The 13,225-nt window shown below is 50.4% G+C and overlaps 1 protein-coding gene across 1 annotated transcript in view; it reads right to left on the bottom strand.

Moving 5' to 3' along the window:
* The window catches only part of CTDP1 (CTD (carboxy-terminal domain, RNA polymerase II, polypeptide A) phosphatase, subunit 1), a 68,669-nt gene that overhangs the window by 39,136 nt on the left and 16,308 nt on the right, over window positions 1-13,225 (bottom strand). The window contains exons 3-8 of the mRNA XM_006875896.1: window positions 11,037-11,187; window positions 9,423-9,513; window positions 8,136-8,302; window positions 6,441-7,424; window positions 4,033-4,174; window positions 3,019-3,246 (exon numbers count right to left, since the gene is read on the bottom strand). Of these exons, the coding sequence (XP_006875958.1) occupies window positions 3,019-3,246; window positions 4,033-4,174; window positions 6,441-7,424; window positions 8,136-8,302; window positions 9,423-9,513; window positions 11,037-11,187 (1,763 nt within the window). The remainder of the gene's footprint in view (window positions 1-3,018; window positions 3,247-4,032; window positions 4,175-6,440; window positions 7,425-8,135; window positions 8,303-9,422; window positions 9,514-11,036; window positions 11,188-13,225) is intronic.

Below are 13,225 nucleotides of genomic sequence, written 5' to 3'. Positions count from 1 at the left end.
GGACACAGTGCCACACAGACAGGACACACGGACACAGAGTCACACAGACAGGACATACAGACACAGTCACACAGAATCACACAGACAGGACACACAGTCACATAGACACAGCATCACACAGGACATACGGACAGTCACACAGAATCACAGACAGGACACACGGACACAGCATCACACAGGTAGGACATACAGACACAGTCACACAGAATCACACAGACAGGACACACGGACACAGTCACACAGACAGGACACACGGACACAGCGTCACACAGATAGACAGACACAGAGGATCTGGGGTCTACAAACTTCCTTGCATTGGTCTGTTGTTGTTAAGAGCTGTTGAGTCAGTTCTGACTCACAGAACCCTGTATGGGGTTTCCGAGGAGCAGCTGGTGGGTTTGAACTGCCGACCTTGTGGTTCAAAGTACCCTGCTTATAATGCAACGTCACCACAGAAGTCCTCACGGTGGTGTGTGGCTCTGTTGTTTTAATAGTCTTTGATACAGAACTCTTTGCTGACACCTTGCTTGTCCTGAGACCCACCGGTCTCCATCGGATGAAACACACAACTGTAGTTCCCCTTCTGTCTAGTACCCCTTTGGTATGGGAGCCTTTTCTTACTTTTTGCTTTCGATCAAGGATACAAGAACCTGCTTTTCCTGAAAATGTGTTACTGATGTTGCCACATTACATGAATAAACCAACTGTAAGACACTGCAGTTTCCATGAAAAATTAGACATTTTGCATTTTAAAACTGAACTCAGAACGGATCCCCCTGAGAAGCAGGAGTGGGCAGAAATGCGTGTTCCATGGGGGCTTCAGCTGAGAGTCATGCAGTGAACATGAGCTCTATCTGTCCGTCTGTCTGTCTGCCTACCTGTCTGACCAGAGTACAGGGTAGGACCCTCCTCACAGCACAGCAGTGCTCCCAAGTGCTCTGTAAGTTGGCCCACCACCCTCCTGGAGGTGCACGCACAGCAGACACCGGATCCCCCTCCCACACAGACACGTCGGGAGTGAGAAGGGTCCCACCGCTTCTGAATCGATCTGCTTTAGGATTGAAGCGGGCGATAAGCCCCTGGAAGGCTTTGGGACAGTAAAACATACGTACAGTGCTCTAATCAAAACCTAACATTTTCCTGACCAAAGAATAGGAGTTACTATAAACTATTGACAAACACCTTTGAATTACAGATTTTATATCCTCCACAAACATAGAAGTAAACTTCATTTTTCCACGCAATTTTGAAGTCTGTTCATTATCTACTTTACTCTTATATCCTAAGGCTATACTTAAAAAAAAACCAAGTCAACTTTACCTGAACCGACATTAGATCACTAACGAGTCTGAAACAAGGGATGCAGAGTGAATCCACTGAGCCAAGTATTTCGAGAGACATTCATGAATAACATAAAGAACGTAACTTGATGAACATCCTTCACAAATGTGTGAGCAAAGGTGTCAGCTACAAATAAAACAACACCCTGTGTGTTCAGAAGCAGAATAAAACACTGACATCAGAGCACACATGGCCGAATGACTCATGGTGTGTCCACACAACGGGGGTCACCCTCACTGCAAGCCGTCAGTCACTGAGCAGTAGCCATGGGTCTGTCTGTGGGAGTCAGCTGCAGGGAGCAGCATTCCACACACACCACTCACGAGGGCTGGGGAAGACTGCTTTTCTGCGTCTGCGGGTGACTCAACTTGCTGCACAGTGTCCACCCACACTATCACTCAAGCTCAGCGTACTCTGGGAGTGCTGTGTGGTCGCAGACCGACCACCTGTCTTCTCCAGCCTGGCCTCACATCGACCACAGAGCTTCAACAGCCTAGAAACACGTGGTGATCTGAAAACACGGCTTCACTTCACTAAGAAAGTAGTTCATAGAAGAAATCAGAGAGCTCTTCTGAGAAATGCTAACGAACACTCATGGAACGCTTGAGGACAAGGACGGCACTTCCACAGCAGAAGGGAACGGGCACCAAGAGCCAGCAGCAGGGACAAGTCAGTGGAGACAGGGGCAGCAAGAGACAAAGAAAATGCTTCCTCGGTTCAAGCGAATGTCTCCGGAAGACAAGAGGAGACAGATGAGAAGCGCTCTCGTACCACTACCAAGGCCTAGGTACCTCCCGGGGCACATGGACTAACGACTTCCCCTTTCCGTGTGAAATGATGAGCTGGAGGCTGCGCGGGGTAGGGGTTACGTAGGATGGCAGGTTTGTGATGGGGTAGGGGCCAGAGGCTGTGGGCCTCTCTCTGAAGCCCCCACTAGAGCTGCAGGTTGTGGCTCCAGTCTGCCTGAGTCCGTGCCTGTCGTGCCTACTCTGAGTAGGCGTGGGTGAGGAGTGTGAACCAGCATGGCTCTGGGCCTGAGCCACTACCACCCGACATTTACGCCAGTGGGAGCGCACTGGACAGCAGGGCCGTCCAGGCCCGCTCTCCGGGTCAAGGGAAGCCTTGGCCTCTGTGTTCTTCCTAGGATAAGGGGGGCAAGGACCGACCCGCCTTTGCTGAGCACAGGAATTTGGAAGCAACGTTCCCTTCCAAGGCACATTCTAGGAGGATGTCTCCTGGCAGTCTGCCTGGCTCCCCAGCTCAGGTTGGGGGCTGGAACACAAGGGGCTCTTCCTCCTGTCTCCTAGCACCACGCTCTGCTTTTGTCCTGCCCTTGTTTGTCCTTTACTCTTGTCACAACCTCTGTCACAATCTCCCCAGGATCTCACTGTGTGTGGGGCCAGGGACAAAGTCTGCTGGGAGGGATGTGAACCTGGAGGGGTAGGGCCATCCCCTCCAAACTGCCCAATTTTGACTGCCCTGCCTGCACCCCAGTCTTCCCACCCGAAGTTCACAAAAGCCACACCCCGGTCTCTGTGCACCCACATCTGGGGTCAACCTGAGAGTCCTACCCTTTATGTCACACGTCAGCATTGCCAACATGACACGCTAACACACATCACACAGGTTACACAGCAGACAGCACACACAGGAAGTCTGCTCAGTGGCCACATGTACCTGAAGGAGTGCTCCCCGTGGGCTGGCAGCGAGGTGGGTGGTGCGGGCACCTGCGTGTACGGTGCTAGAGGTGTGCGGGGCGTGCCCTTCCTGATGAGCTTCCCGGTGTTGGCGTCGTAGACTCGAGCCTCGGGGCCAGGCTGACTCCGGGGGTGGACGGGTGTGGGGTGAAACAAAGCCGTCTGGAAGGTGCTCTGCCTGTCAGCGAAGGGAGCAGGGCTGGCCTCCCTGCTGGACAAGATGTGTGTGAGGGCAACCCCAGCAGACCACCCCCAGGAGTTTCAAGACAAGTCTTACATGGCAGAGCCGACGCAGCATGGGGAAGGCAGGCCACCCCCACCCCCACAGCCAGACCGAGACTCAGTTCTACCAGCAGACTTGGTGTGTACCACCCACACCAGACCCACACGACACTTTCTGCTTAAGGACAACTACCCTCTCATTGTCGTTTCTCTGCCACCTGCTTCTGAGGTTCCGACAAGGGACAGAGAGTGGTCAAGTGGTTCTCTGCTGCTGTTCTCATGGGACTCTCTTCCCACAAACATGAAGTGATTTTCCATCTCCACACTCATTTCTCACCCCTTCCTCTGGGCAGCAAGGCAAATCGTATCATGATTTTGTGAGGCAGAACCTGTCCTAACACCTGTCCTCCTTTAGAGCCACATGGCATTTCTCTAAAGGAAAAAGCCCTCCGGTCTCTTTTTTAGTCAGAAACATGCGTGCACACAGGTTCCGGGGGTGTGAAGGTAAAGCCGAGGACACAGCTGGCAGGAAACATGTGCATACTCATAGACCAACGGCACTACGTCCCCTGGACAATACTGAGCCTTCTGCAGCATCATGGGGTGAGACCCAGGAGTGCTGCGGTCCCCCCACCACTGCTGATCTCAGCTCTGACTTCTGAAGTCAGGGCCCGTGGGCAGACGAGAGAGAGAGAGAGAGAGAGAGAGAGAGAGAGAGAGAGAGAGAGAAAGAGGAAGATGCGCAGTACAAGCAGCTCTGCGGCTGGCTCACCTCTGTGTCCTGGTGTAGTCATCCCTGAGAGGAAAGAGCTGCTCTTCCACCTTGTCCCAGCGCTCCAGGCAGCTCCAGAGCCAGCCGGGGTTGACCACATGCAGGTACCTGCACTCCTGGGCCTGGCGCACCTTCTCCGTGCCTGCAAGGAGACCCCTCGTCAGTGCAGGTGGGGCCTCATGGACCCTCCACCAGCAAACCAGCCTCCCTGAGCCCACCGAGTGTCACGTCCACAGCCTCCTTTCCTCAGCTAACCCCTCTGGTCCACTTGTCACAACTTGGTAAGCACCCAGGACGCTGCCTTCCCCGCCCCTCCCCCCACCTGTGCTCCTGGTGAGTCTCGTCAACTCACCCTCCTCAGAGATGATCTGTCTGCTTCTGTCCATCCCACCGACAGCTGCTCTAGTCAGGGTCATTGTGTCCTGTGGGCTGAGGGTGGCCTCTGACCCCATGCTGCAACTAGCCAACATCTTCCAGATAGAAAGCACCATCACATTGCTGTGTGGCCTGACTGGACAGGTCCAACTGACAGCCTGGTGTGACCAGTGAGGAGCTGACATGCACCAGCTCACCAGGCAACATCCTGTAGCCCTGGGCCCTTTTCAGGGGCAGCCTGCCCTGGGCATGGGTGGCTCAGTTAACTGTGACTTCCTCTTGGTTCTGCCCCAACGGAGTGACCCCCTTGCCCAGTTATTCTCTCCATGCCTGTGCCCTCCGCACACAACTGGCTGGAGTTCAGTCACGTGCCCTTCACGACACTCATGAGGAGTGGGGTTCACTGCCCCGCTCACCCTGAGACAAATTCCGAGGCATCTAGAAGAGCACGTGTCCTGTAAAGCCCCAATGGAACCCAGCCACCTTCCTCCAGACCTCTCTCTGGGGAAGGGAAGCTGTTGGACAGACACAAAGCCTTGTGGCCTCTCTACAGTCCAGCTCTGCGCCCAGTCCCAGCCCATCTCCCTCCCTATACCTCCTGACCTAGCGAGCTGGCCTGGGCCATGAATCTCCCCACAGGGCCCCATCCTGGAAGGACCCCTCGGTCACACTATCTACTCCAGAGCCTTCACTATGTCCGTCTTCTCACGAAGCCTCAGCTCTTCTGTAAAACACTCAAGGCTCCAACTTAGCTCCAGCTACTACCCTAAGACTAACACCCGTAACTCAGACAAACGGCAACTTCGGGACCCCTGAGAAGTAGCCACAGACCTTATAAAAAGAGGAGCTAAGGCGTCCTAGTGTGGTGCTGTGGGTTAATGCACCAGACTGCAAAGCCATTTGAACTGCAAGGTCGGCAGTTCAAGCTCACCAGCTGCTCCTTGGAAACCCTGTACAGGGTCGCTATGGGTCGCAATCAACTCAACGGCACTTCACAAGGCCATCAGGTAAGGGTGAGGTACTGGATGTCAGAGGGAGAGGTCACCATCAGGTAAGGATGGAGATCCCTTAGGTGTCTGAGAAGAGTTCATAATTGGGTACAGATGTGAGCCCCTGGGTTTCTGCGGGAGAGCTTGCCATAGGATAAGGAAAAAATCTACTGACTGTCTGAGAAGAGCTCAGTGTCAGGTAAGGGTGCATTTCCCAAGGCCTGGGTGTCTGAGGGAAGAGTTCCCTGTCGGGTAAGAAAGTGGTCGGGTAAGAAAGTGATCCTGGGTACCTGAGTTTGTCAGGTAAGAATGCAATCTTCTGAGGCCTGGGTGTCGCAGGAGAGCTTACTGTCAGGTACAGATGCGATCCCCTGAGTGTCTGAGGGAGAGCTCACTGTGAGGGGAGGACGTGATCCCCTGGGTGTCTGAGGGAGAGCTCACTGTGAGACTGTGAGACTGTGAGGTGAGGACGTGATCCCCCGGGTGTCTGAGGGAAAGCTCACTGTGAGGGGAGGACGTGATCCTCTGGGTGTCTGAGGGAGGGCTCACTGTGAGACTGTGAGGTGAGGACGTGATGCTTTGGGTATCTGAGGGAGAGTTCACTGTGAGACTGTGAGGGTGTGATCCCCTGGGTGTCTGATGGAGACCTCACTGTGAGACTGAGAGGTGAGGACGTGACCCCCTGGGTGTCTTGAGGGAGAGCTCCCTATGGGGTACGGACGTGCTCCTTGCCCTCTACTTTTCCAGCCTCAGTAACTACTATGGACTCTTGTTCCAGTCCAGATCTTTGAGTCCCAGTTCTCGGGCATAGGGTTGGCCATTCTTTTGCCCTGTAAATTGAGGCCCTTTACTCTTCTGGAACTGGATCACCATTTCTTCATTACTGACTTGTAATCTCAGTGGATCCTCTTAAGTGCACGGTTTGGGAGGTAATTCAATGTGAAAGAAATAGCAATGCCAATTTCAGACAAGAAAGGAGCAGATCAAAGAAAGCAGTGCAGAGCACTCTGTGCACCCTGACTGGAGGGAGGGTCGGACACTCACCGGCCCTCGCAGCAATCAAGTGGGTGGCCCTGTTGGGGTCGTCGGGACTCAAAACCAGGTTGGTGAGGATCCTGGCGCCCAGGGCTGTGGCGTGGTAATGTTCCCGGGTCTTCTCCACGGGGAAGTTGGTGGGGTGCAGGCCACTGAAGATGATGCCAACGTCAGCCAGCACTTTGCTCTTCAGCTCTGGGACAATCTTCCGTATGTCCGGGGCCTCCTCAGTCTCCTTGCTGAGGTACCTGTCGTACCTGGTGTAGTAGTCAGTGTGAACCCGGACAAGGATCTCCTCGAGGTGGACCAGGTGGTCATCGTCATCGTCATCAGTGTCCTCCTCCTCTTCCTCCTCCTCCATGCTCTGGTCCAGGGACTCACCCACAGTGATCCCCGACTGCTCACTGTTCTGGGATTCAGTCTCAGCCTCCTTCCGGTCAGCACAGCCATTGCCCAGGTCACACAGGTCACCCTGCTCGCCCTCCTCTGGCGCCTCAAGGTCAGGGCCTTTGTCCTGTGGGCGGACACTGGTCCCGCATGTGCCAGAGGGAGGTGTCCCTGCTCCTGAGTGGGTGGTCACACCCTCCCGCGTGGCCTGAGCCTTCCTGCGCCCTCTCTTCCGGTCACTGTCACTGTCGGAGGTGGACGAGGATGACCGGTGGCCATCGAGCTCACTGTTGCTCTCGCTGTCACTAGACAAATCAAAGTCCAGGTCGTTCCCTGGCGCGCCGTGGGCAGATGGTTGTTCTGGGAACACTCGGCCCCCCGGTTCCGAAGACACCAAGGGTCCTTTTCCACCGGGGGGCGGGCACGAGGGGTCACCCTCCTCCCCACTGGGGGGGTCCCCTGCCCCCGCCTTGCTGCCATTCAGCTCCGTCGGAGGTTTTCCGAGGCCGTTGCTCTGCTCTGCCCCGGGAGCAGGCTTCCCTTCTTCATGATCTTTCCTAGACAGCACGTGCTCAGAGGCCTCAGCACCTCGAGAAGAATGATTTACTGAATGTGACACAAAAGAAAAAGTTCCCATTATTAACTTTAAGACCAAGAATCTTCTTCAATTAACAGTAGCTCCCTGCCGGCAGACTTTTTCTGTCAAGGGTCAGATGGCAAATGCTCCAGACTGTAGGGGCCTTGCATCATTTCTTCACGATTTACATAAACCATCCTGAGCTTGCAGGCTGTTTCAGACTAGGCTGCTGTATGCCAGCCCTTGTTCTAGAAGACTCGGGGAGCACTCTTCCCCTCCTGCACCTCTAGTCTCCTCCTAGTGGACGACAGAGTAACTGCATGGCTCCAACTAAAAATCACCAGCTATTTTAAAGCAAAGTGCTCAATTTTCATGAGCCCAGACTTCACCATCGGGAAGTGCAGAGCGCAGATGGTTCTGAGACTTGCCCGGCCCCCCACTCTACATTTCACTCTAAAAGAACACTTGGCCAAATCTCCACTGTTGTGTTTGTGTTTTTACAAGAAAATGAGAGAAAGACAGCACTGAGTACTGATTATCCCCCTTCAATCTTCATTGGATTGGAGAAAGCTTAGTACTACTTCTAACACCAATCTGAAACCAACTAAACAGTGCTTTTTACTGTTTTATAAATAAACCCAACAACTTCTATAGCAACTGAAGCGTAACACAAACATAACAAGAAAACGCAGAGACTGAATCCTGTGTTCTTCCACATACCCAGGCAGTCCGTCCCTTACCCTTCTTCCTCATCTGAGTGTCGCGGGGTACAGGTGGAGCATTGATGTCGCCCGTGCCCTGGAAGTAGACATACTTCTTCACGGTTATCAGATTGGGGGCAAACTTCCACACGTCTTCTCGGTCGTCAATAATACAAACCATTGAGTCTCCACAAGGAAAGAGATTTCTAGAAGTAAAAACGCATCAAGACTTTGTGCAATTTACAACACAGAATAACCTATTACAATTGGAATAATCACTTGTTTTGCTGAATACAAAGGCGTAAGGTTGTAACCTACACTCAACCACCAGAAAGTTCAGTTCTTCAGGCTAGCTCTGTCACTGTGGCGTGAAAACAGTCACAGACAACATGTAAGCAGATGGGCAAGACCAGGTGCCAATAAAACTTTACAAAAGCAAGTGGCTAACCTGTAGGCCTCAACTGCAAGCCCTGCTCTAAGAGGTGAGAGGCCAGTCAGGAAAGCATGAACTTACTTCAACCCTTGTTGTTTAGAATGAAGATCGCTGTGTTCCTGCAATGTACGTGGTGGTTTTTTCTCTTATGACCAAGAAAGTGGCCACTGTATTTCCAGACGTTGGGATATGCAGTGTAAACAGAATCTAATGGACCCACTGAGAGTAGTGTGACAGATGCAGGACATTCCACCCCCCCACCCCCCACCCCCCAAGAGTCCCAGGGCTCACACAGGCAGGCTGGTGGTGGTACTGACATTCAGAATGATGAGTACTTGGATCTGTCTTCTAGGATCAGGAAACAAAGGAAAACACCCACCAGCATTCGGGTCACGGGACCTGACTCCTCTGGCTACCAACAGACTACGACTAGCCAGAACACATTTGTGTCAAAAATGGATTAACCCTGTTTTATAGGGACCTGTTTTAGAATAAAAAGCAACTAAAATAATCTTCATAAATAAAGCTTCCTGGCACATTTGATTCTAGATGAGAAGGATAAAAACCACCATGAACATACATGGACACAGTGACCAAACAGCCAGTTTGACCTTTTCTAGATTGGCCTACAGACACATTCAGGCCAACAAAAGGTTCGCCTCCTGTGTGTATCCTGGGGTGTCCCAATCCACCTTCGGGAAGCGAAACCGCTAACACCTCCTCAATGGACTTTTCTAAGGACTCTGAGGTCAACCCCCAAAGCTGGACAGGGACGGAGGCATAAATCCATAAAAAATGTTAAATACAGAACTATCACCAGGATTCTCAAAATGCACTTTCAAAATAGGACTGAGGACTGAGCTGGTGAGGGGTAAACACAGCCACCTACATACCTGAGGTTCCCCGTTTTAGAAAAGGGATCAATGCATTCATCCCGTGATAAGATTCGATGAGAGAAAAGCTTCTTTTCAGGGTCTAGAAAGCCTTTTAAAAGAAAAAAGGGCAGAGTTCAAACACTGAAGGTCGTTTTTTTTTTTTTTGTTACTTCTGCATACAGGGAGCTAGCAAACATGGCTCCACACACTGTGTATCTTGATGCTTGCCCTAGTCTTTGTCACTGTGGCCTTGGAGGAAGCCCTGCCCACTCTCAAGATCCCTTTGGTTACTCTGGGTCCCTTACATTTCCATATCAACTTTAGGATCAGGTTGTCAATTCCTGGAAAACAACCACTGGGATTTTGATCAGGCATAAAGTTGAATCTGAGGATTTTGATCTAAGAACATGGTCCTTCCAGTTACTCAGATCTTCTACAATTTCCTTCAACACTGTTTTACAGTTTCCACTGTGTAAGTCCTGCATGCACTCCTCTTGTTAAATGTATTCCTAAAGTATTTTATCATTATTTCATGTAATATTTGATTGTGCATTTGATGAACATTTACTACCAATTTCCACACAAATTGATCCATGACATTAGTTACACTTTCCACAGTGTGTGGACATTCTCTTTTAACTGGCTCTTCGATTTCCTGTACTTTCGTTTCCCTGCTCCCGATTGCTGACAGAACCGGCCGACCAGGTCAACAGGTGCAGCCTTTATTCTGTGTGTCATTCTGCTTTAATGCTAAAAGGCCTCAGAGATTTACTATTTTTGATATTCTTCTAAATAAAACCTTCCTAATTTCATCTCAAGTGATCTGTTAGTGCGTAGAAGGAAAGTAAAGTGTGGTGGCTCCATACAATAAACACCGAACCACAAGGTCCGCAGTTCAAGCCCATCAGCCACTTGGTGGGAGAAATATGAGACTTTCTGTTTCTGCAAAGATTTGAAGCCTCAGAAACCCTCCATAGGGTTGCTATAAGTATGAAAACTAGACAATACTCAACAATAGAAATAAAATGAATTTTGTATATTGATCTAGTACCCTTCAACACTGCTCAATGTGCTCGTTGGTCCTACTCGTCTTCAGTGGATTCCTCTGAAACCGGCAGGACTGCATCTCGGTGTTAATGCCTATATGCCTCGGCTAGGACTCCTACACATCTCAGTGTTGTTGTGTACACGCCTCGGCTAGGACTCCTACACACTGTTGCACACTCTTATCTTGCTCACTGAGTCCGTCAGGCTGAGGAACTGGATTTTGCAACATTCTGTTTTGTGTGACTGCTGAAATCAACTTTTGGCTTTTGTCCTATATTCTGCGGACACGAATGATCTTCGCACACTGGACCAACCTTGCATTCCTGGGCTAGATCCACTTGGCCACGAGAGCAGTCTGGCTCGACTCCGCTCGCTGCAGATGCACCACCCGTCCCCTCCCCTCCCCTCCCCTCGTCACACATCTGAGCCATTGGTGAAACAACACATGTAGTCTGGCCCAAGCAGCAGCCTTGTTTCTGGGCTGGTGTATTGATTCCCTTCTTAATCTTTCAGGAAGCATCATTACAATGCATACTGTTTCCCAGCCATGTTAAAGTGCTTAGTCAGCACCACCTAGCTGCCCACCTGCGATCGTGTGTGCGTACAGCCGACTGCCGAAGGTGAAGACGTGCAGCTCGTAAAGCCGGGCCACCTTCTCCAGGAATTCCTTGCAGTGAGGACGCAGGCGTGTGTGCAGCATTGGTTCACCCCGGCCCAGCTGGAAATGGAAGATGCCCTGAAAAGGATGAGGACCAGTCATAAGACAAGATCCTCACAAGGACTTTCCCAGCTGTGCTCCTCACGACACCGGCCTAGGTTACACGCTGGCTGAGTCACCGTCATCAAGACAATTCCCAAGAGCTCTCTCTCACACACACTCCCCAGTGAACACAATCTCATGAGACGGTTGGAGGGACATAGGAAGGTTCTTAAACTTGCTCAACTATTTTGCCCCACACTACGATGATGATGAGGGAGTCCTGGTGGCACAGTGGGTAAGCGCTGAGCTGCTAACTGCAGCCAGTTAAGGCTAGCAGTTCAAACCCACCAATTGCTCCGTGGGAAAGAGATGAAGCTGTGTGGTCTTGTAAAGCTTTACAGTCTTGGAATGCACTTGATGCCAGTGGCGGGATTATTCTGATGCCAGAAAAAGGAAGACTCCCCCAAAGATGGCATTTATGCCTTTGCTTTTTCAACAATATTCACCAAATCACAAAGCCACAGTAGACTGCAGAGAACACATCCTCACAGAGCTCAGACAGATTTTTACCGAGTTATTGATAAAAGTCAATTAGACATTCCACGAGGACTTAAGACAACAAACATCAAAATGAATATTAAAAGCAAATTAAAATCATTAGTTAAAAGTCTGCTTTAGTAACTAGAATGAAAGAAGCTAGTCTATACTCAAAATCAACTTTTTGATTTTGAGCAGAGTCTAACTTTAGACAAATGAAATTATACTACCAATTGCTTACATATGACTAACATGCAAGTAAGTTTATCGTCTTCAGAAAGTAAAAGCTTTGATCAGTTTATCATTAAATTTCTCAGTAAAAATGCCTATCATTAGCAATGACTTAAAAAGGTCAACTTGGTAGAACAGGAGCTGGGTTAGACCTGAATTATCTCTGAGTCAAGTTCCCCAAGGTGAGGTTGTTCTAGGGAAGTGAGAAATGTGAGATTCCGTCAGCACCTCTCATCTTGCTACTCTTATTAAGTGCCATTGTGGAGTTGATTCACAGCGGCCCTGTACAGCAAGGGTGGGGAACATCTGGCCCACGGGCCGTACGAGGCCCGGGAAATCACTTCTTCTGGCCCTGCCAAGGCAACCGCAGTTACAGCCATCCTACTGTTAGTGTTGTTTAGCACCATTGAGTCAGTTCCAACCCATAACGACCCTGTATAGGGTTTCCGAGGAGCGGCTGGTGATCTTGAACAGCTGACCCTTGGGGTTCAAACCGACTTTGCAGTTCAGTGTACTGACGACTCCAGCCATCACGTTAGGGGTGAGTTAATTCAATGTCTGACCACCAATAGCAGGCTAAATTTTAAGTTGATAATTTTGTATGCCTTGTGAATGAGGTTATATAAATTTTGGCAGAAAAAAGGTTCCCCTCCCCTACTGTATAGGGTTTCCAAGGCTGTAAATCTTTGTGAGAGCATGAAGTCGCTTCTTTCTCCTGTAGAAAGACTGGTTGGTTCAAACCGCCAAACGTGTGGTTGCAGTTCAGTGCTGACTCTCCCAAGCCCCTGCAGCTCTTTATTTAACAGCAAAAAGTCCAATAGTTACAGTAAAACCTCCTGCAAAAGTATAAGTCCATGGTCATGATAATTAACACCAATGAACAACACACTTAAAAACGGTAAAAAAAATAAAAAAACTCTTCATATATATATATATATATATAGCCACAATAATTTAAGAAGTATTTGGATTCCGGAGTTAAGGACCAAGCCTGCCATTTTCCACGCTGTGAGCAGGTTTCTTGGGTGATGACCTACAGGGGTTTTAGGAGGTGTGGCATGTGGGCGGAGAGTCCTGCGCAAACAGGGAAGAGCCTTTAATTAAGCCCTAATGAGCCCATTAGAGGACACTGGGTACTGGGTAGGTGTGGGCTCTGGAGTAAAGTGGAGGGGGGAAGCCACCAGCGACTGTTGGGGTCCAAGTCACTGGGGGGGGGGAGGGGAGTCACGAGGACACACTTTCCCTCCAGATCACAGGCTGACAGACAGGCACCTGATAAGTCACTCAAAGGGTCTCTTACAACTAA

The sequence above is a fragment of the Chrysochloris asiatica genome, unplaced genomic scaffold (assembly GCF_000296735.1).
Source record: "Chrysochloris asiatica unplaced genomic scaffold, ChrAsi1.0 scaffold00345, whole genome shotgun sequence".
NCBI lineage: Eukaryota > Metazoa > Chordata > Mammalia > Afrosoricida > Chrysochloridae > Chrysochloris > Chrysochloris asiatica.
Note: the sequence above shows the minus strand (reverse complement) of the source record. Positions and strands in the feature narration are given on the sequence as shown.